Genomic DNA, 22,632 nt, shown 5'->3' on the forward strand with positions numbered 1-22,632 from the left:
GATGCTTTTCAGTAATAATTTTATTTTTTAAATCGTCGCATTAATTCTAATCCTGATACTTCAAATAAAATTTCAAGAGTTTTACCATTACACCATATTCGGAAAAGCAAATATGCTTTATTTTATAAATTACCATAACCCCTTATTTCATAAAAGCTACTTAAAAAATTAAAAGAAATGATAAGTAATCTAAATGATAAGTGCCAATAATATGTAGTTAAATCATTATATTTTCCATGTTAACAGACATTGTTATTAAAATCAAACAAGGTATTATTGAATGTCTTCTATGATAATAACAAGGTTACCTTTTTATGATTTGTAGGTCATAAGTCCCAAAAATAATGTTTAACCAAAATAGGAAAAGAAAAAGGTACACATGCCCACATTAAAATGGCATTTTTTTTATAACCCTTGATGTAAAGGTGGATAATGAAGCAGATTTTACATGTACAATATTTTCATTTGTATGAAATTCTAGATGGCACAGATCAAATGGCTCAGTTCTGTACGGTACAATTCAAAGGCTTTGCGAGTCTGGTGATCAAAGCGTTGTGCTGTTCACAATCTAACCTCAGTATAAATTATATATACATGAATGAATGAGGAGATTCCTTCTTATGGGAGGAGAGTAGGGAAGATGAATGAAATCCATAGTCTAATATCCAAAACCCATTGATATGGTCTTCAGAATAAGCTTGAGGCGATGGAATTGGGATATATAGAACAGAGAAGCAAACAACTTGATCACACAAAGCTTGGCGGATCAAGCCTGGCAGGGGGGCTTGTCTGGAGGCTTGCTGTATATGTCGAAAGGTAGATCGAGTTCTGCCCCATCCAGGCCATCCATGTTATACGCATGAGACCTGTACGAGCTCCTCCAGTCGAACTGTTTCTCCTCGTCCTCTAAGCTTCTATCGGAGGAGTTGTCATGATAGTTATCAGCTGCATTGTGGTTGAAGGTTGGAGGCTCCAGAAAACTTGTCTGCAGGTCTCCACCCTGCGGCCGACTCCTAGCCCACCAGTGGCTGCTAGTAGTAGTGCGGCCAGCCATGTTACTCGACTCGTCATGATGCAGTATACTCTCCCCGAAAAGGGGAGCAGATGTAGAGGCTTCCAGATTGCTCTGTGATCGATCATTGAAAAGCTGGCTCCAGTGTTGTTCATATGTTGCTACATTTGGGGGCAAGAGGGGTGGTAGCCTCAAAATTTCTCTTGACCCTTCCCCAGCAACATGGAAAGGTGAAGGGGGAAGATCTCTTGAATCATCATCAGCTGCGTGATGAGGTCGCGAGGTATAATACCAATCAAGAATGTATGGGTAGTTCCTCTGATCTGCATCAATTATCCACTCTGAACCTAGCTGATAGCCGGCCAATGGGCTGTTCTGAGGTATTTCCCTTGACCGGAAGCTGTTTCTATCGCCTAGGCCTCTGAAACTCGGGTTCCACATCTGCATTTTGGGGGATGGATTTGCATGCCCTACTCCATGTCCTTGCAACATTTGGTCCCTGAACTTTTTAAGGGTTAAGAGAAATTGTTTCCCCTCACCATTCGGCTCCCATGTAGGATAGTCACAGTGAAAGCTGAAAGGAAATTAAGAAAACTCAACATCGGCAGTGCCAGGTTTGCTTGCATACATGTCAAGAGTATTATTACCATAATACAGTCCAAAATGATACTAAACCATTTATCAAAGAAATGACATATGCGATAAAAGGTTCAGCCTAATCAAAAATCACAGAACAGTTACTATACCTCAAGAATGATTTCTCCATCTTTCCCTGGGAACTCCTATGAATGCTTGGCAAATTGTAAGGAGAGCCATAATTGCTATTTCCATGATTTTGGAAGTCAAAGACACTAAAGCTGCCAGAACAACGAGTCAAAGAAAGGCAGTTATATTCTGCCTGTGGAACATACTATCATCATCAAAGACCAAAAGGAGGAGAATGCAAAACATAAGTGGACAAATATTAACCTGCATACATGACCAACACCTTCGACATTTACTGTGAAATCAGCAATGAATTGCAGAATGTCATCCACTCGCTGCAAAATGAGAGAGTTCCTTGGTTTAAAAAACAGGAATCAATGGTGAGGGATTTTAGAACGGAATGAAGATAGAACAAAGTATAACCTTTGGTACGACAAATATGAGCAAGTATGGAGTGAGAAAGATTGAGGCCATCTCCTCCAGCAACATCATTCCAGTGTACTGCAGGAATGAAACTCCAAAGTCTAAGCACTAGTCATTATTGAAGAATATTACTTGAGATATACAAGGAGAAATGTTGTTTTTTATGCAGGTGAAGGGAGATGTAGGACGGCAACTACCACATTTTTCTAGTTCGAAAAGACATGATGTTGTAAGTTGACAGGATGAGGGGATGGAGGGTTCGGCAGAGGTGGAGCATTGAGACAAGCAAAAGCACTAACTACACTAAGTAATAGGGCAGCTTATTTAATATGGAAACATACAATTGGGTAAATTTACCCTGTTTCCACTAACAATGACCGAGTAGCGTTCCAGCTTAAGTCCATCATTGGACAGAACTAAACATTTAAAATTGCATATACAAATAGACCATTAATTATTTGGGTATGGCACTGGTTGTGTGACGGGTAACCATCTGGCCACCTTAGACCAGAATCAAGTATGAGTGCTAGCTAAGTTATATGATGAGAGGTTAATCAAATAAGTTCCCCAAGTTCAATCAAACAATTTAATGCGAAACCTGGAGCAGGGAAGGTTAAAATAAAATAGCTGTTCCTACCCAACTTGCAGGTAGGAGTAAAAACCATCTGATTTTTTTGGAGGATAAGCTGATCCATCAAACCACATATGCACCCAATTTCAGGATAAACAATCACACTTGGAAAACTCCCAGCTCCTTTACAGTTATACAAACAGCTCAATTGGCTTACCTGAAATAGAGTTTCAAACTCCATCCGGACGGTCTCCGAATTTTCTTCCCCACGCCATCTCTTCGGCATGTAGTGCGTATGCCGGACTACTAGAGACATAGCTCCCTGTGGATCAAGAACTAGAAGTTCATCTGTCACTGCAGCCCTGCTAATAGCTGTTATAGTTCCAAAAACAGCAGCATACCAGAACAAATTGCGGCCAAATATCTGCAGTGTTTTGAGAGAAAATTCCACAAAAATGGTCAAGCACCTTTCTAACTGCACGCTAAGAAATTATCATGCAAAATGGTCTAAAATACTCCTCTATGATGATGTGATACAAATAGATAAATTACATGGCCTTCCAGCAGAGATTCTTCCAGAAATGCAATGATGATTAAAATAGCAGCAAAGCCACCAGAAACAAAGGAGATAAATTTTGCAACGATGGTTATAATAGGAGAGGGGAATTGCTTTAGATAGTCAGAAGCATGAAAGACACTGCTGTTGACTCGGTGCTTGAACAAATGGTCAACCTGAAACACAAAGTAAGAGTTCGTGAGGCCATGTCTGATTGTGTTGTTCAACAGATGGTAGGAAGAAAATCGCCTTGAAAACTTTTCAGCTAAGATAAGCAACAAAACATTATATGCTAGTAATAACTTTTACCTGCCAACAAGATGGCATACCAAGAACAGAAACATGCAGAGAAAAATCAACCAATATTACTGTTTAACCAGGAGCTTAGTCATGAACAGATGGCCGTTAACATGTGTCAACATTTAAGTATGTACACAACAGAGGTAACAACTAATTGAAAGCCCAACAGATTGTCATAATGACACATATTTCACACTATACACAGTGGCCAAATGTCTAACAAAGAAAAGCAATATACTACAAAATGTGAAAAACTTTAAACAAAGTTGCAAGTTCCTTGCTCAACAGATATTCCAGATCAAATTTGAAAGGCAACTTCAGTAATTGCATAAACAATGTGGTTTGAGTTTTAAATCTTTCCATCAACAATAATTTCCAAACACAGAAACAAGTCCTGGCCACTGCATTGAGACACGCGATAAGTGTTAACCTATTCTATATGGCAACAGCCAAAAAGCAGAATAAGTATTGAGATAGCCAGAGAGAAAAATAATATGGAGCAACATTGGTTGTATGCGGAAATGAAGATACCTCATTAAATTCCCTAAATGTCCACTTAGAGAGATTTGACCATCTTCGAGAAGATGCTGTGCTGGGATGATTATAGAACTGTTCAGCATGCCTCAGGAAGAGATATACCAGCATAAATATGACGAGGAATGGTGAAAGAACAAGCATTGCAAGCCCAACTATCATAAGCCTCTTCTTTAATGTTTTAGGATCCGAAACAAACTCCCTTCGAACGCAAAAGTTTCTGCCAGAAAGGTCTACCAGTAAGTGATGTTAACCTCAAACATTGAAATAACCATTTGTATAATATAATACAAACTACAAACCTTGGGCAAATTATACAAACATTTCAATATGAAATTTTATGAAAATAAAAATAAATAAATTGAAGGATAAACATTGGTTTGGTCAGGTGACAAAGGGACTGGAACTAAGTCAGGCAAGGGTCCTCTCATTGTTGTCTGTCTTGCTAGAGCTCCTTCTAGTAAAGGACTTCAACATTGTCCTCGGAGGCTAAATGCCCCTCTGGTAATTTTTGCATACCTAGTTTACTTATCAAAAAAGAATATCACAATCTTCCTGGAAGAATTTTTACTGCTGCTAAAATGAAAAAGTCCGCTAGATGAACATAAGACCCATAGTTACTTGGAAACTGTCCCAATAAGAGTAGCAAGGGCACTCACAAAAGCAAAAAGGTGTCCCCAGTGCACGAGGATTGCCACTTTGCAATGGTCAGGGGATAGTCATTTTCATACACAACCTTACTCTTACTTTGCAAAGAGACTGTTTGCACAACTCAAACCCATGACATGCCAGTCACAAAGGAGCAACCTTACCATTGCTATCATCACTAGGTGCTCACAAAAATAAGATTAAAAGAATCCGCACACCTCCAAAAGACGAATCAGCAGGGCATGTTCAAAGTGTAGGAAAATGATACCAAAAGACATCAAGTTGCATCAATCATTTCACTTGTCAAAAAAGTGTCTGCCACACTGAGTGCTAGTAGGTTAAAAGTAAATCATGTGTAAGAGCCAACTTTGATGCAAGCAAAGGTAGAACACTCCTTGATAAAATGCTACTCACCTATCAAACATACTCTGCAGTATGCACCAATTTAAAGTCCATTCAAGGGTCTTCGGTAGTATTAGGCGATATCTTATATCATTTGGGCCATATTTGACAGTAGGGCCAGCACCTGGGACCCACGAAGATATTGGAAAAGCAAGGACCCCTTTATTCAACATTCCAATCAAGTAATTCTCCTTTCGCATCAATCGCATCACCACATCATGAGCAGAAAGATCCTTGACTACACATAGTTGTTGCGAAATTTGCAACTTAACTACCTTGTCAAGAATGGAAGCCCATGGCATGGTCTGTATTTCATTATCCGTCACACAGAGACTGCAGAAACATAATAAAATTGCTTAGAACATTACAGATTGGTGCAGTCTCTACTTGCAACAGGCTATTAAGGAAACAGTTGCATGACAGACAAGAAAAAAAAGAGAAAAATAAGACAATAATTTCCGTTGCTCAGATATACCTACCTATTGTGGTAGAACTCACGGATTTTTAAAGTGTCCCTCAGCTGTGCAAAAAACCTCAAGAAACAGAAGATCCAGTAGATGGAAAATATTCCCAAATATCCAACAATAATAGCTTTTGGAAGTGTGAAAGGGGTTAATGGGTGCTCATGAAGAGCTTCCTTAGCGAGATCACAGGGCTTAATTCCAGATTCAACTGCATCCATCCCACATTTTGCATTGCCAAGTCCATTCCAATCAACATATAATAAGAAAAATCCAGAGAAACATATGGTAAAGGCTAGGCTGAATAGCTCAAATATCCACTTTATGATAATGCACCAAAGACCTTTCTCACAGTAGTAGCTGTAAAGCCTCTCAAAGAAAAGGTCCAAATCAGCTATTGGTTCCACATTCACACTCTCTCCATTAAGAAGTCCAGAAGGACTTTCACTACCAGGACTTGGTGCTCTCCGGTAGTCAGACAATTCAATTTCATGATGCACGTCATCAAGCAACCCAGTTGCCAAAGATGATTCACCACGCCATTTCCACTTAAATATGTTGAGGGCATTAGCACCCTTTTCCCCACTTAACATTATTTACAAATGCTGACAGCCAGAGAATACAACCAGTCCATTCCCCAATGAATGGTTTAAATCATAGTGCTGCAAGCAGGAAGAAAATTGGGTTAATCCTCTTAAGAATTTATAATTTACCTCAGAAAAAGTGTACCATGAAGACCAAAAGGGTAATATGAACAAGCAAAATATAATAAATCGACACAGATGAGAGGACCATTAGTTAAGGGCAGACAACACAAAAAGGGCATTACAACTGCATTTAAACTTTCAGACCTTCAGATTTGTTGAGTCAAAATCAAATATACATATGCTTGTCAAGTAAATATACATATGCCCATACATTATATAAAAGTGGTGCCCCCAGTCACAAGGCTCCCCATTTTGTGAAGGTCAAGGGAGTGTCGCTTTTGTGTGCAAGCTTACATTTGTTTTGCAAAAAGAAGCTGTTTCCACAAATCAGCAACCTTACCATTGCTACCAAGGCTTGACATCCCCATACATTATATAACATAGACTAAAATGTGGAACATCAAAATTCAGCACAACCATGCTCACATTGAAAATCTCAACTCCAACAAGGATATATTTATATTTGTTTTAGTTTCTTATTGATGACACATTCTTAGAGTTACCCACAATTTTTTAAATAAAATTAATTGCTTCAAATTAAGTGTAAATATACATAGAGAACTAAAACAATTGTGTCATGTCCACACAAGCGACAAGAAAACCAATAGATAGAGGCTAACAAGAGGATGTCACAGCCCAAGGGTTGACATGTAATTAGATGGTTATTACAAGGGTATGGCAGGCTATTATAGGCTGTTATAACTGTAATAACCCACTTGGCATGGCAGCCTAGTTGGCACATGGCCACTTGGAGATTCTAGAGAGTTAGTTAGAAGGAGCCTCTATTGTAACCAACTCCTATAAATAAGAAGCTGCTCATGAGGATGGGGATATGTGAAGATTATTCCACAAGTCCTTTCCCTCCCATTCGATCTCAATTCTCTAACTCTACCTCATTCTTTCTCTCTCCCTCTCGCTCATATCTCCTTTCCCGCCATTATTCTTTCCTAAAATCCTAGAAACACAACCGGTCAGATCTCAGATCTGACATTTGGTATCAGAGCCAGCGACCTAGCGGAGGGTAGTATGGCCGACGGAACGCGAGCGAAGCAGGCGAAGGCACGGGTGGATGCCATGGAAGCCGAGTTGCGTCAGAATCAGGCTCAAGTAGAGGATCGCCTGGAAATCTTGGAGTTAGGAATACGGAATACGCAGGAAGAGATTAATAGAAGTCGATCGGAATACAAGTCCAATTTGGACCGGGTAGCGAGCGGAATTAGATCGGAATTTGCGGGATATGCGGCAAATTTCGATAGAGCTATTAACGGGATCAGGGACGAATTCGCCGGCTTAAACCAACAACTTAGCCAGCAGCTGAGTGCGGCTTTGGGAATATTTGCTCGGCAACCCCAAGCCAATCTACCCGGCAACCCCAAGCCAGTCTGCCAACTGACTTTCCCCCGAGGGCCTCTTCGGCGCCAATTTTGACTACACCGCGAGCACAGCAAGAGATGGATGACCCAGTGGAGGTCAGGAACCGGGAGGAAACAAAGGACGATATCATGAACCAAGGCAGGCGAATCAACCACTCCCATCCTCAAGGGCCGAGGATGGACATTCCGTTGTTCGAGCGTGATCGTCCTCGATGGTGGGTACGACGTTGTGAAAGGGTCTTCTACCAATATCTGGTGGCGGAGGTTGATAAGGTAAATATGGCGGCGACTTACTTGGATGATGTGGCCGATGCCTAGTTCCAGAATTGGAGCAGGGGCAGAGAGGAGTTGAGTTGGCCTAGATTTGTGAATGACATATGCAATCGGTTCAGTGAGAAGACAAGGACTAATGTCATAGAAGAATTCAACAAACTCAAGCAAAAGGGATCGGTGGAGGAATACTTAATGAAATTTGACGAGCTAAGATCGTTGTTATCCTTAGCTCATCCATCCTTGGACGAAGCTTATTTCGTGTCCAGCTTCATCAGCAGGTTGGATGAACAAATCCGACCCATGGTTAAGATGCTCTATCCGACTTCGGTGGAACAAGCCGCTGAACAAGCATACTTGCATGAGATGGCGTTGGACGCTTTTGTCAAGAGGCATCGGTCATTTCCTAAAGGGAGTAGGGAGGAGAATTCATATGGGACTTCCAGTAAGGGTAGCAATCCACCATGGCCAAAGAATGGGATGGCAGGAAGACCTCCACCAGCGCCAAACCCGGCTAAAGATCTCACGCTAGATCAGAAGCGACAACTGAGATTATGTTTTCGTTGTGGTGAGAAGTTCGGCCCAGGACACCAATGCAAACGTATGTTACTTACGATGGAAGGCCTCCAGAATGAAGAGACGGAACAAGAGGGAGGGGAGGACCTTGGGGCACAAGAGGAAGACAACGAAGGAGGGGAGATCTCAATGCATGCATTGCAAGGTCATGCATCAGGCCGAGTATTAAAGGTACGGGGAACAACAGGAAAAAGGAACCTGGTAGTACTCATTGACAACGACAGCACCCACAGTTTCCTTGATGAGGAAACAGCCTTCACCCTCCAGTGTGAACTACTGGCAACTACTCCTCTGTCAGTAATGATTGCAAATGGAAGCAAAATGGTAAGTCACTACAAATGCAGGGAGTTCAAATGGCAGATGGGGGGTCTTGAGTTTGCAGTAGATTTGAGGATTCTTCGGCTTGGGAGATGCCACATTGTGTTGGGAGTAGATTGGATGAGGACGGTAAGCCCTTTGGTATTTGACTTCAACACACTAGAAGTCACCTTTGATAAGGAGGGCCTCAAAATCACCCTAAAAAGGTGCCAGGAGACAAGGGAGTGCAAAGCAGTATCGGGTAAACGATTACAGAAATTGCTGGATCAAGGGGAAACAATGGTAGGGCAGCTACATTCATTATACGCCTTGGAAAGGGGCAACTACGTCGGAGAAGGCAAGCTAAGAACCAGAGACCAATTTACAACACACTCAACTAATCCCTATCTCAAGCAGGTACACTCTCTTGACCCCGTTCACACATTGTTGATGGAATTTGAGGATTTGTTTGTTATTCAGACTAACCTACCCCCACAATGATTCCTTGATCATTCCATCCATCTTAAACCCAATGTTGAACCAGTTAACCTAAAAGCCTACTGATATTCACCTATCCAAAAGGCAGAAATTGAGAACCTCATCAAAGACATGCTCAATAAATCCCTCATTCAACCCAGCTAGAGTCCCTTTGCCTCTCCAATACTGTTAGTAAAGAAAAAAGACGGTACATGGAGGTTTTGTGTCGATTATCGGCAACTAAACTCCCTCACCATCAAGAATAAATTTCCCATTCCCATCATTGAGGACCTCTTAGACGAGCTAACCGGAGCAGCCATCTTTTCCAAACTAGATCTCACCTCCAGTTACCACCAAATCAGAATGAACCCACAAGACTGTTACAAGACAGCCTTTAGGACACACCAAGGACACTATGAGTTCTTGGTAATGCTTTTTGGCCTTACTAATGCTCCAGCCACATTCCAAGCTCTTATGAATCACATTTTTGCTCCCTACCTTCGAAAATTTGTGCTGGTTTTTTTTTATGACATTTTAATATACAGCCCCAACCTACACCAACATCTCAGCCACCTACGAACAGCATTTGAAATCCTCAAAAAACATCAACTCTTTGTGAAAAAGTCTAAAGGTACATTTGTAGAGCCAAGAGTGGAATACCTAGGCCATATAATTACTGGCCAAGGGGTCAGTATAGACCCACAGAAGGTGGCAGCCATGGAGAACTGGCCTAAACCTAAATCACTGAAGGAATTGAGGGGTTTCTTGGGGCTCACTGGTTATTATCGACGATTCATCAGAAGCTATGGGGTACTGAGCAAACCTCTAACTGTTTTGCTTAAAAAGAATAATTTCCATTGGGGCCAAGAGGCGGATGAGGCTTTTGCAGCATTAAAGGTCGCCATGACTCAAGCTCCAGTACTGGCCCTTCCCAATTTTTCGAAGGAATTTGTACTGGAGATGGATGCCTGCGACGTGGGAGTAGGGGCTGTCCTAAGTCAAGAGGGCAGACCAATATCGTACTTGAGCCAAGCCCTTGCAACCCAGCATTTAGGCCTCGGCATATACGACAAAGAGCTACTCGCGGTACTGATGGCAGTAGATAAATGGAGGTACTATCTAGAGGGCAAGCGATTCATCATTCGAACAGACCATGAAAGCTTGCAATTCTTATCTCAGTAAAGGGTGAACAATCAACTTCAACGCAAAGGGATTACTAAACTGATGGGCTATGACTATCTCATCCAATACAGAAAAGGAAAAGAAAATTTGGTGGCAGATGTGTTATCCAGAAAGGCTGAACCGGGCATTTGCCATGCCATTTCAGCTTTGGTACCCGATTGGGTGCAGGAGATATCTAATAGCTATGAGAACACGGCTTGGATAAAGGACAAAATCACTGAGCTGACAGTCCAACCTCAAGGAGACACGAGATACACCTTCCAGGGTGGCTTGCTGAAGTATCAAGGCCGAGTGATCATTGGAGACAACGAGCAATTGAGGAGCCGAATATTGCGAGCATTGCATGATTCTCCCATAGGGGGCCATTTAGGATTACAGGTTACATTCCGCCGAGTAAAACAACTATTCTATTGGCCGGGTCTCAAGAAGGACACCACTCAATATGTGCTGCAATGCCCCACCTGTCAAAGGTGCAAGCATGAGCAGGTACCATATCTCGGCCTTCTACAACCATTAGAGATCCCAGCCCAAGCTTGGGAACAGATCTCAATGGACTTCACTGAAGCTCTCCCTAAATCGGAAGGATTTGACACCATCCTGGTAGTCGTAGATCGCCTAACTAAGTTCGGTCACTTCATCCTCCTCGCTCACCCTTTTATAGCCATTGAAGTAGCCAAAAAATTGATGGATAGTGTCTTTAAGGTTCATGGGATGTCGAAAGCTATGATTTTAGATCGAGATAAAATATTTACAAGCCAATTTTGGAAAACATTATGCCAGGGGCTAGGCATCGGGCTGCAAATGTCATCAGCCTACCATCCGGAGACCGACGGCCAAACTGAACGCATCAACCAGTGTCTGGAGACCTACCTCCGATGCCTATGTTTTACCAAACCCCGAAGTTGGAGCCATTCGTTATCATTGGCCCAATGGTGGTATAACACCAACTTCCATACAGCACACAAAAGAACCCCATTTGAGGCTTTATTCGACAATCCTCCCCCTATCATTCCTGCCGTGATGCACTACACTTCAGCAGAAGTATCAGTAGACCACTATCTCCAGGCACGACAGGATGCCCTTCAGATGATAAAGAGGGAACTCTGCTTGGCCCAACAAAAGATGAAACATTAGGCTGACAAACACCGAACTGATCGGACCTTTGAGGTGGGTGACGAAGTATTTCCGAAGGTCAAACGGTTCCAACAACATTTGTTTCACAAGGGACCTATCTCTAAAATTAGCCCAAAGTACTATGGTCCCTTCAAAATATTATCTAAGATCGGCACTGTCGCCTATAAACTGCAATTACCTGATGGTGTGGGGCTACATCCAGTCTTTCATGTCACACTTCTCAAGAAGGTGGTCGGCACTGCAGCTGAAGTTAGCCATGATTTGCCCGAGCTATCTGATGATGCGGTTATGGATGGTGAACCTAAGGCTGTGATTGATCGGCGGGTCATTTACAAGGATTCCTTGCCCATCACCCAGGTCCTAGTCCAATGGACACACCTACATCCGGACAATTCCACCTGGGAATCCTTGCCGGAGCTACTTCAGCGTTACCCTAGGATGACCAGCCTTCTATAGTTTCTTGAGAGCAAGAAATATTTTAAGGGCCGAGGAGTGTCACAGCCCAAGGGTTGACATGTAATTAGATGGTTATTAGAAGGGTATGGCAGGTTATTGTAGGCTGTTATAACTGTAATAACCCCTTGGCATGGCAGCCTAGTTTGCACATGGCCACTTGGAGATTCTAGAGAGTTAGTTAGAAGGAGCCTCTATTGTAACCAACTCCTATAAATAAGAAGCTGCTCATGAGGATGGGGATATGTGAAGATTATTTCATAAGTCCTTTCCCTCCCATTCGATCTCAATTCTCTAACTCTACCTCATTTTTTCTCTCTCCCTCTCGCTCATATCTCCTTTCCCGCCATTATTCTTTCCTAAAATCCTAGAAACACAACCGGTCAGATCTCAGATCTATCAGAGGAGAATTGATGGAATAAAAAGGTACAGTGTTTTCAAAAGCACTAAACGTAGAAGGCTTACAAAACTTAAGCGCATGCTTAACAAAGTGAAGCATAGATAAATGAAATAAAGAATACAAACTTTTATAAGCACAAGAAATATAAACTATTAAAAAAGCAATCATTAAAATAAGTAAATAAGAATGAGGGTTACAAATTTAACAAATGATGAGTTACCATTTTTCATTTGTATTTTATACCTATTTACAAGTTCATATAATCATTTAAAAAAAAAGCAAAAGGGAAAAAAATATCCCAAATTTACACCTATCCCCAATCAATTAAACCCCTAATTTATAGCAATGCCCAAACAATCAATTGCTAATTTACAATCAATCAACAATTAGTAATTCACGATAATCAAGAATCAATCAACAATTACTAGTTTACAACAATCAATAATATATTAGCAATCCCTAATTTATAGCTAATTACATGTTTCCATCAATATTTTTTATTCGGTAAATACAGATGTTTTTTTGCTTAAATGTATATATGATTTTATCAGATCTTAAACAGCTCTTTTTGGGTAAGGTTGCCATTCAAGCAGCCACAACATTGCAAAAATTTGAACAAGTCCAACCATTCATACTGTCTGATAAGTTAAAAAAAAAAAAAAAAACAAGCATATTTAAGTAAAAGCGCAACTTAAGCGCGTTTTAATTGCACTCAACTAAAGCCACTAAACTTACACAAAAAGCCCTAAGCATGCATGCTTTCACTTTCCGCTTTAAGCCCAGCTAACATAGGACATGAATTGTAAGGACCTTACAAAAAATGAGACCATATATAGAAATGACCAACAAGCTATAATTCAGGCAATCAATCCCACATAGTAGGATTGACGCAGCGTGTAGCGCGTGTGTGAAAAAAAACACACTAAATAAATCCTTGAAAAAACAAACTTCAATAGTTGAAGCTTGACTTTCAAAAAGACGCAAAAACAAGATTGTTTTGTTAAGAAAACTCAAATAGGTTGCTACAATTGTATTAAGAAAACTTGATTACAATTTAGATCCTAGGCATATTTATAGTGTTTGGCTAATCCAAATCCATCTAATATTTGTAAACAAAATCCATCTAGAATCCTAATAGAAATAAATCTTAATCAAACATGAAATAGAATCCTAAATCGGGTAGAATCCTAAAACATATGAAGTATTAAAATACTGTTATGGTGCTATTATTTCGGTGTCATTGGCTCGACCTTGGCTTGGGCCGAGTCTTAATCAGTGTCCACATCATTCACCTCCACTTGAGAAAAATTTATCCTCGAATTATGATCCGGGTATAATAACTCAACATCTGGCAAATACAAAGAAAGATTAGCAATATTGAATGTTTTGAAAATACCCATATGATTAGACAAATCCACAACATGAGCATTATCATTGATCTTCTTTGTAATATTGTAAGGACCGTATTTCTTTGGCTTGACCTTGTTTTGTTACTTGCTAGAATCCGTTCCTTTTTCAAGAATATCATGACTTCATCTCCAACCGCAAATGCCTTGTGTTTTCTATGCTTGTCAGTTGTTGCCTTGTACTTCTTATTCGCCTTGTGCAACTTTTGCTTGACATCTTCCTGAACTGCTTGAACGTGCTCGGCTAAATCACTAGCTGCAACACTGAAACCTAGTATCTTTGGCAATTTTACCAAATCCAATGCATGATTAGGAACTTTCATGTATACGATAGAGAATGGTGATCTTCCTGTTGAGCTATGCACGGCGTTGTTGTAGGCAAATTCCGCTTGAGCTATGACTAGGTCCCATTGTCTTAGCTTGTCTTTGCAAACACTGCGAATCAGATTTCCTAAAGTACGATTCACCACCTCTGTCTGTCCATTAGTCTGGGGATGTGTTGTGCTGCTGAAATTCAAAGATGAATCTGACATGAACCTAGGGTTGGAATGACAATCGGAAGGAGCTGATGAATAGAATCAAGAACATAATATTTGAGAGGAAGAAATGGGGGAAAGAATATAGAGAGAAATGAGGGAGGGAAGTAGAGAGAAAATGAGAGGGAGATTGTAGAGAAATTGTAGAGAGAATCAGATTTCATTCATTTAATTCAAGCATATCTTCTCCTCTTACAATAGGGCATTATATAGGCATGATAGCTAGTTAACTAATTTCTAACAACATCCTAACAGCACCCATGTGCTTCTAACAACTTGTAAAAATATCCTAACAATCCATTACAATCCTATTACAATAATGCCCTTCTATTATTCCTTGGATCACGATAGAATCGAACATTCTCCACAACGTAATCCAGAAGTGACTCAAGAACCTTGTATCACGATCCGAAGTAATAGTTTTAGGGACTCCATGTAGTCTAACAATCTCCTTGAAAAACAGTTTGGTTATAGCTATTGCATCTGTCGTCTTCTTACATGGAAGAAAGTGCGTCATCTTGAAAAATCTGTCAACCACTACAAAAATAGAATCCATATCTCGTTGGGTTCGCGGTAGATCCAACACGAATTCCATAGACAAATCTTCCCAAATAGCATTGGGAACATGCAATGGCATGTAGAGACCGACATTAGAAGATTGCCCCTTAGCTGTTTGACATATATAACACCTCGCCACAATAATAGAAATATCTCTACTTACTCTTGGCCAATAATACCTTCTCATAATAGTTGCAATAGTCTTGTCTCTGCCAAGATGCCCTACTAAGCCACCACCATGCAAATCCCGAATAATTTTCTCACGAAAGGATGCGCAAGGGATGCACACCTGATTTCCCTTCATAAGAAACCAATCATGCACATAGAAATCTCCTGATGATTGCTGAGACATGCATTGTTCCCACGTGTTTGAAATCATCGTATGTCGCATATAATTCTTTCAAGCACTCAAACCCAACAATCTCAACACTAAGGGAGAGAGCATGAGTGAGCCACCAAAGGTGAATCAAATTCTAGTGAAGGTGGAAGGATTGTTGGAGGAATTTCATGATGTGGCCCTGAGGAGTTACCTAATGAGCTACCTCCTATGAAGGATATTCAACACCAGTGTTGTTAAAGGGGCGCCTAGGCACAAGGCCTCTCAAGGCGCAGCCATCTCGCCTTGCCATGTCCAGGCGAGGCAAGATCCAGCCAAGCGCGTCTAGGCCCTTCAAGCACGCCTCCCTCAGGCACACATGCCCAGTTGAAAAATCAGCATGTTTTACTTTTTAAACATTTCTGTTAAAACTTAAAGAGAGAAAATAATAAAATACAATATTGAAAAGTCAACAAAACTCAAAAATATGATGCTCCAGCTCATCTGATTTCTAGAAGACCAAGAGACTACACCTCCAAGGCTCCAAAACTCTCTTACACAACACTCTTTTCTCTCACGCAACACAACAACTGCAACTCCTCAAGTTCTTCTCCAGTTCTGATTGAGGTGCTTCTTCTTCTTATTATTATTATTACGCGGTTGCTTCTGCTTCTTCAGGCCAAGGTAACATATCGACAATCCCTGCTTTTTCTTCTTCTTCTTCTTACACTGTTGGTAGCTGCTAGCCTGCTTCTTCTTCGGCAATCCTTATTGCTTCTTCTTCTTCTTATGCGGTTGCTTCTTAATCTTACGTTGTTGCTATCCTTCTTCTTCTTCTTACACAGCTGCTTCTTCCGTTGCTGCTATCCTCCTGCTTCTTCTTCTTACGTTGCTGCTAAAATTCTTCTTCTTCTTCTTCTTCTCCTTCTTCTTCTTCTTACGTTGCTGCTAAAATTCTTCTTCTTCTCCTCCTCCTTCTCCTTCTTCTGCTTCTTCTTACACTGCTGCTACTGATAGCCTGCTTCTTCTTCTTCTTCTTCTTCTTCTTTCTTACGTTGCTGCTACTTCTTCTTCAGTTAATTTTTTTTTTTAATTTTTATTTGTTGATGCCTGCTGCTGCTTCTTCTTTTTCGTTTTTCTTTTAACATTTTTTGGCATAATTTAGCCTTAGTCTTTACAAATTTTCAAGTATACTCATATAGAATTGCAGCATTTAGAAATAGAATAGAAGTTTTAATCCTTAATCGGATTTAATTTGCTGAAATTTACAGATATGTCATGAAGTTATTTTATGTTGTGATTTATTTAATATATGTTGAATTCTTGAAATTTTTTATAACATAAATGTTGATATGTGATTAGGATCTATTTTATGACCTATTATTCAATTAAGAAGTATATTTTTCTTTCTTCTTAGTCAGCATGCGCCTTGCACCTGCCAGGCGCGCGCTTCGCCTTGCGCCTCAGGCTCCAAGACCCTTTGCGCCTTAGTGCGCCTTATGCCTTTAATAACACTGTTCAACACCACATTAACTTGATTCCTGGTGCTAGCTTGCCTAACCTTGGGATGACATCCCCTTGCGGATGCCCCGCCACGGTGCCCCTTTTTGTGACGAGGAGTTTAACTTTAGTCTAATCCACCAGCGACTGCGTTGGGGGAGGATTCGAACCTGGGTACCCAGGCTAGCCCACCTCCCCTAGCTGACCACTGGGGCAACCCCATGGGGCACTAGCTTGCCTAACCTACCACACTACAGGATGAGTCCTAAGGAGAATGAGATTTTGCGCGAGCAGGTAGAGGAATTGTTGAGAAAATGACACATTCAGACTAGCATGAGTCCATGTGCAGTGCCAGCATTATTGACACCAAAGAAAGATGGAAGTTAGAGGATGTGTGTTGACAGTAGAGCCATCAACAAGATTACTATTGGGTACAAGTTTCTAATTCCTAGGCTCGACGACATGCTTGATCAACCATAATCCTTCAGTGGCTGAATACTTATTTTCTTCCAGGACCAGTAAATACCCTAATGCATGCATTCACTCTACTTCTGTAGTGATGAACTTGATCAATACATCTCCTTAATTACAGGCACAAGCTCATTGTGTTGGCACCTCACCAAAGTTCAAAATATCTGGGTGATAAGGCATTTCCAGCAAACGAGGATCACTTCAAATTAAGGAACTAGCATCCGGCCCCATCCCTTTCTCCCCCCCAAAAAAAGCAAAATGGACCACAAATCATGAACAGAGCCCACCTAGGACCTATTCACTTTTTATAGTTCCTTGTTTTAGTAAACACTATCACAGTCTCTCAATAAACAATAACAACAATCACAAGCCTTAACTCTACTAGGTACAGTTGGTTACATGAATTCTAGAGTCTAGACCTCCAACCATGTCTAATGACCATAGCTATATCTTCTGTAAGGTCATTACATCATCATAAAGAAAAATAGCCACAGAAAACCAACAGATGTAAAATACAAACTCATCAAGATTTGAAAATTTTGGATTTCTTCATTCAGCGAGAAGATGGAAACAACCTAACTGTGGCAACCTGGTGGACAAAGCTCTCACTGGCTGTGAACACGCAGCAAAAGAAGAACAAGTGGCACGGATGATTTACACTAAGTAACAACAAATAGAAGTGCAATAAAAGAATATCAAATATTGCTACTGGAAGACCATTTCTTTATTACTATTTTCAAAAAAAAAAAGTCCAGCCTCCAGCTGTCTTCTATTATTCTGGGCACTTAACATTCTGATAAACATGGACAGGAAATAAAGGGGAAAAAAAAAACTCATAATGATACTGCTTCCAGAAACCACCAATAACCCCACATTTCATCAGCTTAGAAATATGAAGAATAGGTAATGCAGAAAGAGGGACAGAGAGAAGAGATTATAACTAAAAACCAAGATTGAAATTCATAATTGCACAAAACACTAATGCACCTTCAATCAGATGCAGATAAAATCAAATAAAATATATGATATATCAATTCATAGCCTAGATTATGTACCATTTCAAAAATGTTCTAACATTCCAGTAAATTCAGTAACAATCTTTGTCTCAATTAAGTGTAATCCTAGAGCTGCAAATAAATCCTTTGTTCCTTCTCTACAATCCTGAAATGTATTAAGATTAAATTTCTCTATTAGCTATATATCGATTCCACTACGACAATAACAGAGATGTTCCCATGGGGAAAATGAAAGATTTAATTTTAGAAAGAAACTAAGAATCATTAAAAAGTTGATGCAAATTAATATGTGAGACCTAATGGTTTATAATTTGTGTCATACAGAAGCAATTACAAAAATTCTTCAGCATTTCAGCTTCCTTAATAGCCAATAAGACACAGCACATATCAGAATCCTATTATTGGCTTTTGATGGTTCTTATAGTTATTATAACCCAGTTAAGAAACAAAGCAAGAAAAGCTGAATCAACATAATTATGTTCAAGTGTCATGTACCCAAGTGTTTGTACCTAAATAGCATTAGTAGCAGCAGTTGTACTTAGAGCTACCTGCTCATAGTTGTACTTTGAGTGTAATTGGCAGCCTTGTTGGCGCCAACTTAACTGCTGCTTGGATTAGTATATAAAGCTAATCCAGCCTAATGCCAAGACATCGAAGAAGAATTTGCCAGAATTCTCTGTTTCTCTCTAAATCTTTCTCTCTCAATCATTCCTTCTCTTTTGCCTCTTGCTGTGCTTCTCTCTCTCTCAATTTTCTTCTCAAATTCTCCCTACTTTCTGCCCTAGTCCTCACCAATTGGCTGAGAATTACACTGTCAGATCTGAGGACCTGACATCATGATGTTTGTAGGATATGCTTGCAGTAGGATGTCACCCGCTGATGTCACACCCTTGGCCCTTCCAAGTGTTACGTAACAGGCAATAGAAATTGGCACCCATTTGGAGGACCTAAGTTGGCCTTCAATCCTCTCAGAAGCAAGACACACAATACAGGAGGATTTTTGTGAACAGGAGGCTCGTGTATTTCTAGAGAGAGAGATTACAAACTAGTGAGAAAAATTCTCTAGGATTACAAAGGATTTTCAAGATTTCTGGGATGAGTTTGGCCAAACAAGACCTCCCCATTGTACAGGCACTAACCTTATAATAGATAGTGGATATTTATTACATCCATAATCTACATATACTATTTACAATATTTAATGACATTTAAATGGGGACAGGTACAAAACATTAAATTTTTTATTCCATTCTATAAACATATAATTTTATTTTTTTATCTAGATATAGGAAATTTTGTAATTTATTTTAATGTTTAGCTCTGTTCCTTCTTATTGCCAAATTTGAGCCTCCAATAATTTAGTAATCATTTTTTTTTAATTTTGTACCTTCAAAATTATTTTATTTTTCAATGTGTTTTTTTGCATTATTTCATTTCTTAAATTTTAGCAGTAATCTGAGATGTGGGACATATATGTGGTTGAGAGCACAAAATCATTTTTAAGGATAAACTATTTTTTAAATTTTTTATATAAATTGACTGTGTAATGGACATCAAATGGTTACCCACTACTAGATGAGGATGGGAAATTAAATATATTACCTATAGGGATGGAGATGGGAAAAGAAAAAAACATGGACAAGGAAAGGATACATAATTGAAACCTAATATATTGCCATTCCTAGACTCTCCACAAAGAACAAGTTAACTCCAGAAGCTTCCAATATCCTCCAAGCATTGCTTTCTTTTCTTGTTGCCAAGCATCCAACTGGACAGGGCATGAATTCTAGACCTCCAGTAATCTATATCCAATAGCCATATCATCTAGAAGGCTATTACATTCTATGCCAAGTTTAAAGGTTTTTCACCAAAGTTTTTCTAGTCTTTCACTCCCTTTCTGCTACAAAATTTCCTCTATTTCATCCGCACATCTCACAAGTACATCTATTAATCTTCTTCTTACATGTCCAAATCATTTTAATCGCATCTCATGCATCATATCTTCAACGGGCACCACCCAACCTTATTATATATAATCTTTTCTTGTTATTTTGTCTTTTTTTATATGGCGCACATCCACTGTACCATTAGCATCTCAATTACGCTCATTTGTGCACGTTTTTGGGAAAATTGACACTTGATAAAGCAATGAAAATATTTTCGAGTACCTAGTCAAGTATGCACCTGATAGGTACTTATAAATAGCCCAAATTATTGTATTACCATGCATATCTGTAAAAATTGACTCCATCCTCTAAATACAAGATAAGTATTCAAAAAATAAGGAAAGGAGGATCAACATGTCAAAGTTGGTAGAATACAAGTAGCGTCTATGTCACATTAAATTTTATAAATTCATGAAGTATAATCATCCAGAGGCTCAAAATATGTTTGATATGCCTAGTTGAAAAAGAAAAAAAAGAAAAGAAAAAGAAAGGTTGTACTTTCAGCAGTTAGATCATTGGGGTTTCAAGGTAACGGAATACGTCATGTAGCTCCGATTATTCATGTTATTCACAACCAAATGACAAAATAGGCTCTGTTTTTTTTTTTTTTTTTTGCTCAAATAAGAACAAAACAGCCAGTAGTTAGGACAAGAAACCATGTCCTCAATTTTGGAAGTTTTTATGTATCTATCTGAGTACATATGTAGCTCTCCATACAAACCTAAAAATATCATATTTAAAGTTATAAAAAAAAGGGCTAATATTTTTCAACACACTATTTTTCCATAAATATTTTAGTTGCAATGTGACGTTGGATCATCGGCATTCAAGAGTGCGTAGATGAGAACACTAAATCTACCTATTTCCAAACCAAAGAACTTGGGACATTGAGAAGTGACTTACTGTTAACTGTTTTCCAATGTACGCAAAATCACTTGCTCAGAGTTTAATCAAGGCAGCACAAACTCACTCAACTGCAAACCTACATAGCTAATAGAAGATTTTAGAACCTAATGTCTAAGATGAATTTGCCTATGCATTAAGAAAAAAGCCTGTGAAGGTACCTACTTGAAGACAAACAACTCTTAAAAGGGAAAACATGTGTATATAACTATTTGAAACTCTCATTCAAATTCCAAAGCCTATAAATATGAAATATGAAATATGAAATATGAAACTCTATAAATTTGTTTAGTCCACAGCGAAAGGTGAGCTACCAAAATAAACTCCAATAAGTATTGGAGTAACTTGCCTGAACCAGAATTGAAGCACCCATCCAAACAAAAGAATATCTAAGCTTTACCAAGCACAAAAAATCCATTTCAAGGCTTAGAATCTAGGCTTTTTTTTCTCCTTTTCTTTGTTTTTCCTTTTTTGAGAAGCAAAATATGTATTGAAAGACTAAACATCTTCAGAGCAAGTAACCTTAAACAAAAATAAAAAATAAACCTAACCTGACTATCTAAGAAGCAAACTTGTTTATAAGAGAAGCAAACAAGAAAAAACAAAAAAGAAGGATCCTATTTTGGCCAACTAAAAACAAAAGAGCAATGTTCCATTCAAAAATCACATAGAGCTTTCAACTACTTTAAAAACTCTGATGTTCCTCTCTTCATATTTGCACCATACCACACAAAGGAGCAATGATGGAATGCAGTGAGTGAGAAGTTTTAGATATTAATCCCGAATGTGGTTGGGAGTGAAGTCCCAACATAGAGGGATTAAAAGTCAAAGCAACTCCTATTAAATGATAGGCATGGCTAGATGGTGCTTGATTACATCATGCCGGAAAAAGGAATACACAACAGCACTAGTTGGCAAAGTCGGGTCTCTTAAAACAACGTAGTCTAGAAATGAGGCTAAATGAGATCACAATGATAGCAAACTAGTTTTACCGGTGAATGTACATTAGAAGGTGTTCCAAGAGTTCTCTAAATGTCCATGCATAAACAAAATATGCAGAAACCAACCTTGTATACCTAATTCTGTTTAGCATATGCATAAACTGAACTAGTTGAACCAAGATCACTTCAGATGTCACGGCCTTGCTTCTGGAAACTCCAATGCACCAGGGGCCTGTACGAACAAAGTGGATCAACTCAGAAACAACAATAGCATGCTAAACAACAATCCTATATGCATAGGAACCGAGCATTACCTTCCCCCTGAACAATGAACAGGAAAAGACCTAGAAAATAAATGTGCATATATGAACAACATAGGAACTGCATAATCGTAATAATCACAGTGCAAAAGGGTTAAATACGCAACCTTTCACATTATAGAAGGGCGATAACAATCACAGCATAATTACTTCCCCGAAGATTTTTACAAACAAACCCAGCTAAGCTAGGAGCTAGTTTCGCTACTGCAAGTCAACCCAAATACCCATATCTAAATAA

General features: G+C 39.4%; 1 protein-coding gene across 1 annotated transcript in view; it reads right to left on the reverse strand.

Annotated features, from left to right (window-relative positions):
* Positions 1-370: 370 nt before the first annotated feature.
* LOC127786488 (autophagy-related protein 9) overlaps positions 371-22,632 on the reverse strand; it is a gene marked incomplete in the record, with an annotated part of 1,007,132 nt that continues 984,870 nt past the window's right edge. Inside the window, 11 exon segments of the mRNA XM_052313916.1 lie at positions 371-786; positions 788-1,586; positions 1,759-1,869; positions 1,982-2,052; positions 2,141-2,218; positions 2,929-3,135; positions 3,264-3,443; positions 4,099-4,321; positions 5,164-5,484; positions 5,631-6,274; positions 22,210-22,306. Of these exon segments, the coding sequence (XP_052169876.1) occupies positions 748-786; positions 788-1,586; positions 1,759-1,869; positions 1,982-2,052; positions 2,141-2,218; positions 2,929-3,135; positions 3,264-3,443; positions 4,099-4,321; positions 5,164-5,484; positions 5,631-6,205 (2,604 nt within the window).

Source organism: Diospyros lotus, chromosome 12, assembly GCF_014633365.1.
Source record: "Diospyros lotus cultivar Yz01 chromosome 12, ASM1463336v1, whole genome shotgun sequence".
NCBI classification, from domain to species: domain Eukaryota; kingdom Viridiplantae; phylum Streptophyta; class Magnoliopsida; order Ericales; family Ebenaceae; genus Diospyros; species Diospyros lotus.